Source organism: Citrus sinensis, chromosome 9 (assembly GCF_022201045.2).
Source record: "Citrus sinensis cultivar Valencia sweet orange chromosome 9, DVS_A1.0, whole genome shotgun sequence".
NCBI classification, from domain to species: Eukaryota; Viridiplantae; Streptophyta; class Magnoliopsida; order Sapindales; family Rutaceae; genus Citrus; species Citrus sinensis.
The window spans coordinates 27451924-27456277 of record NC_068564.1 but is presented as its reverse complement, the minus strand read 5'-3'; the positions used below and the strand labels follow the sequence as shown (position 1 = coordinate 27456277).

General features: G+C 29.6%; 1 protein-coding gene across 2 annotated transcripts; it reads right to left on the bottom strand.

Annotated features, from left to right (window-relative positions):
- Nucleotides 1-2640: 2640 nt before the first annotated feature.
- Nucleotides 2641-3999, bottom strand: LOC102627649 (zinc-regulated protein 8). 2 transcript variants are annotated; one of them, XM_006474999.4, is made up of 2 exons: nt 3832-3999; nt 2641-3481 (listed from the first exon to the last, which is right to left on the bottom strand). In XM_006474999.4, the coding sequence occupies exon 2, from the start codon at nt 3466-3468 to the stop codon at nt 2863-2865; it is 606 nt and encodes a 201-aa protein (XP_006475062.1). In that variant the 5' UTR covers nt 3469-3481; nt 3832-3999; the 3' UTR covers nt 2641-2862. The 2 variants fall into 2 exon arrangements, with proteins under 2 accessions (XP_006475062.1, XP_006475061.1); XM_006474998.4 differs by having other exon boundaries at nt 3699-3997.
- Between the last annotated feature and the right edge of the window lie 355 nt (nt 4000-4354).

Here is a 4354-nt window from a genome sequence, read left to right as displayed (position 1 = left end):
AGTATCTCAAATGTTTTCGTCCAAAAGTAATTGAATCTTCCATCAAATATTTGAAAAAATAAAAACATTTATTATGCATGGAGAGAGACAATTTTCTGCTCATACAGTGTGTATGTGAATACAATTTTGAAAAGAACTTTTCAGAATTTCCTATCAAATATCAAAAGCACTTTTCAAGCATTCTTATCATTGTCGTAGAAATGAAATTGCCATTTATGTGTCCAGCATAGTAGAGTAGGAAAGGGAAATTTACAAAAATGACCATAAAATTTTTACGTTTTTCAACTTTAACCCCCCAAAGTTTTTTCTATTATAACTAGCCAAACACTCTATTTTTGAACTAGATTACCCTTATCACTTTCATTAAATTTACAAAGGCATGCGACTTTTTCAATTCCAGTACAACTAAATACGGATCTTTCTCAACAACTTAATAAACATTCATCATTCTCAACAAACTTCATCACTCTCAATAATCAATTGCATAATTGAAGATATAATCATCAATGGGAGAGCTTCTTAAAATTAGTTTATTCTCTTACACAATGTAAACCTTTAATCTATTGATTTTATCAACTAAGTTCAAAATTAAAGTGGATTTTGTTGTAAATATTGTTATTTTTCATTTATAAAACAATGTGATTTGTTAAAGTACTTAGTTTGAATTGAGAAACGAAGAAAAATCATTGAAAATACAAAAAAATCAGGTAAAAAATTAAGTTCAGAATAAGTGAGACAAACAAGTGGGACATGTGCATGTCTCACATAAATGCAGTAGGAAATGTCCCACCACTTTGTCTTCAATATGGACTTGTCATCATAATTCATAATTTCGCATGGAATGCATTTTTTTTTTGTTTATACTTTTTCGAGTGTAATAATCACAACATATCCAAGTTAGTAAATAGGTGTGCATCTTATTAGACCTTAGAGCGTGAAATTGTTTATTCTTCTTTTGGTTTTTTAGAAAATTCATAGTGAATGGAACCGTAGTTTTATTGTTTGCGTTGTAACTGCTAATCAAGAGCTACATCTCAGACATTACTCTAAATATTATATTTAAACCTGGAATAGCCTTATATTTGTACGCATCTGATGTGATGATATATTATTATTCATTTTTTAACCTTTCTAATGCACTTTACTATTTCTTTTTTAAAAAAAAAAAATGCTAGTGGCTAGGTGTCTTTCCCCCCTTACATGGGATGAAGAGTTGACAATTAAGATGCGTTTACATTTGGATTGGAGTGAGAATCATGAGGAGTGGGAATCTTGAGATTATGAGTGTGGAGTGAGAGTAGGAGTAAATTATTTACTTACACTGGAATGAGAGCATGAAATTGGGAGTAAATGATTTTAAATTATAATTTTATCCTTATTTAAAGAATTATAGTTTTTAATTACAAAATTAATAAAAAAATAGATTTGAAAAATAAAATATTTATTTTATTATATTTGTAAATTAATAATAATTATTAATATTCTTAATTATGTAAATAATTTTTTTATTAATTTTAATTTTAATTATATAAATAAAAAATTATTATTAAGAGCAACACAAATGAAACATTATTATTAATAATATAATACAAAATTAATATTTTCTTAGAATAAAATATTGATTATTATTAATTACTAATATTAAAAAAAATAATATTATTATTTTTAAATAAATATAATAATATTATATTTTCAAATAAAAAGAGTATATAGTAGTATTATTAATTCTCTATGAGTATAATAATATTATTTTTAAGTAATTTTAACTTAGAATCAATATAAATTATTATTTTTAATAAGTATAATTTATAAAATAATAAAATATTATTATTTAAATAATTATGATATTATTTTATTTTATTAAATGTAAGGATAAAAATAGAAGAGGAGGGGGGAGTGGATTCCCACTCACACCTCCCCCTATGGGAGTGGGAATCTCAGTTATCCTACTCCCCACTCCAAAAAATAATGGGTCCCACAGAGTGAGATTTTTACTCTTCCCTTAAAATGAGTAAGTAAACACTGGAGTAGAAGAAATTCAGACTTCTCACTCCCACTCCAGCAAATAAACACTACCTAAAATAATTGTCTTTCAATACAAAAATTAGATTAGAGATATATTATTATATTATGTGACCCGCAAATACAATAGGGTAAACAGGCGCATCATATAAATTTGATCCGGCCCTATACTATTTTGATTAAAAAAGGAGTGTGTGAGAGTGGCTAAAATCCAGGATAAGAAATAAAAGGAATTTGAGACCTCCTTAAATGAAGGAAAATAAATGCCGATCAATCAAATTTGTGAATTGTTGAACAGAAGATGTACTGAGCTGGGGTTTAAAAGTTAATTTCATCACATTTTTCTTGTGGGACGGCACGTTATTTTTCACTTGTGATAAAGACCATTCAGATGCTTTGAATTTGTTCAAGTAAAGCGAAGAAATTCTCTGGTTCGGTATGGGAAACATTTGGGTGATTTGTTAATTAGTAGGTCATGTGACGCATGTTAAACACTGTGATTATGATGGATGTGTGTACTGTGTACAACAACTAAAGGAGTGATGGAGAAATGGGACAAGATTTTAGCCTCAATTTAAATTTGATAAAACTTCATCAATTATTGAGCCAGTCACAGCGTAAAAATTAGGCTAACACAGAAACGCCCATTAACATACTAATTTTTTTTTACACAGGAATGGATGTGCCCCCAAATCTTATACACTAGGTAGCTAGGCAAATTTCAAAGGCTATGAAAGCAACCATAATCAAAACCCAATAATCTAATAATCTATCCACCAAATACGTAATTAATACCATAAATTATGAGAAAGCAATAGGTCCAATCAAATTAAGCACATATTATTCAAGAAATCCAGTCTTTGTTAACACAGCATTCCTCACTTTGCTCAAATCTCTCCCTTTGAGTGTTCTCCCAACTCCTTCGAAAACTGAGAATGAAGAAATCTGACTCTTTGCTAGCCTCTCAGCAATGAACTCATGTGGAGGAACCTTACAATCATACTCATCGTCATCGTCGTCGTCGTCGTCGTCATAACCATCATTATCACCATTATCAACAACCCCATGATCTTGATCATCATCAGAGTCATCATAATAGTTATTCTTGTGAGCTTTATTCTTTGACTTTTTGTGACTAATCTTTGACCAGTCAGGAATTTTGACTGGCGCTGATTGCTGCTGCTGCTGCTGCTTCAATCCATTGGTGGTGTTATTATTATTATTATTGCTGCTGCTGCTGCTGCTGCTTGTTCTTGTAATCATTCTTGCAGCTGAAGGCATATAGAGGTTTCTTTGAACTTGAGAAGGAGATTGGTCGGCTTTTGAATAAGTTGAATCTTTTCTTTCTTTGAGAACTGCCCAAACATCTGCTTCTTCAAAATCCCCATCTCTCAATGATCTCCACAGAGCACTGTTCTGCTTACGGTAACCATTTCTACTCTCCATTGATTATCAATTCCTACACATCCAACATTTAACAGCATCTCAAAACAAAAGCAAAATAATAAAAACAAATTCCTACACATCCAACATTCAACAGCATCTCAAAACAAAAGCAAAATAATAAAAAAAAATTCGAGTTCTCAAATGGGCACTCTTTAAATACTGCAAAAAGAACAGAGAGAAAGAAAGATTTTTGGTAATTTCTCAAGTGGGTAACCTGCTAAAGAATCTACCTTTGCTTGGATTGAAACAAGTCCAAAGTTTACAGAAACTTTTGATTAGATTCTAATTAAGAGGAATCTGCAGCATGTGAGAGGAAATTCAGTCAAAATCAAACAAAAAAGAATCATTGACAAACTTTCTTGCCTGAAACTGTTTGAGAGAAATGTAATGAGAAGGGGGTGCTTGCTGGAGCCCAGAGCTCATATGAATATTATACACGCTATGAGAGAAGAATAAAATGAGAGAAACATGACAGATTTCACTTTTGTCTTCAGAGGAAAATGTTCCTTTTAATTAATATAAAATGTTGGTCCCAGAAAGTCTGATACTCTGGTTTTTAAATACAGGAGGAAAAAAATTTAAAAAGTTAAAAGAAAAAAAAATTATTTTGTAAATTTTACAGTTGTTCCCTTGTAGACCTGTGTGTGTATATATATATACACATATTAGATCTGCTTTAAGATAGCGTACGCTTTTTATAATTATATGATTAAAATTATAACATATTTTTTAATTATTTATCACTTTACATATATAGTTGTGATTTGTATTCTATTTTAAAACTATTTTAAGAAAGCAATTGTTATATAATAATAATAATAATATGAGTTTCATAGAAACTTAGTTCATTGATCCACTTTAACAATACTTTATGATTTTTGTTTAA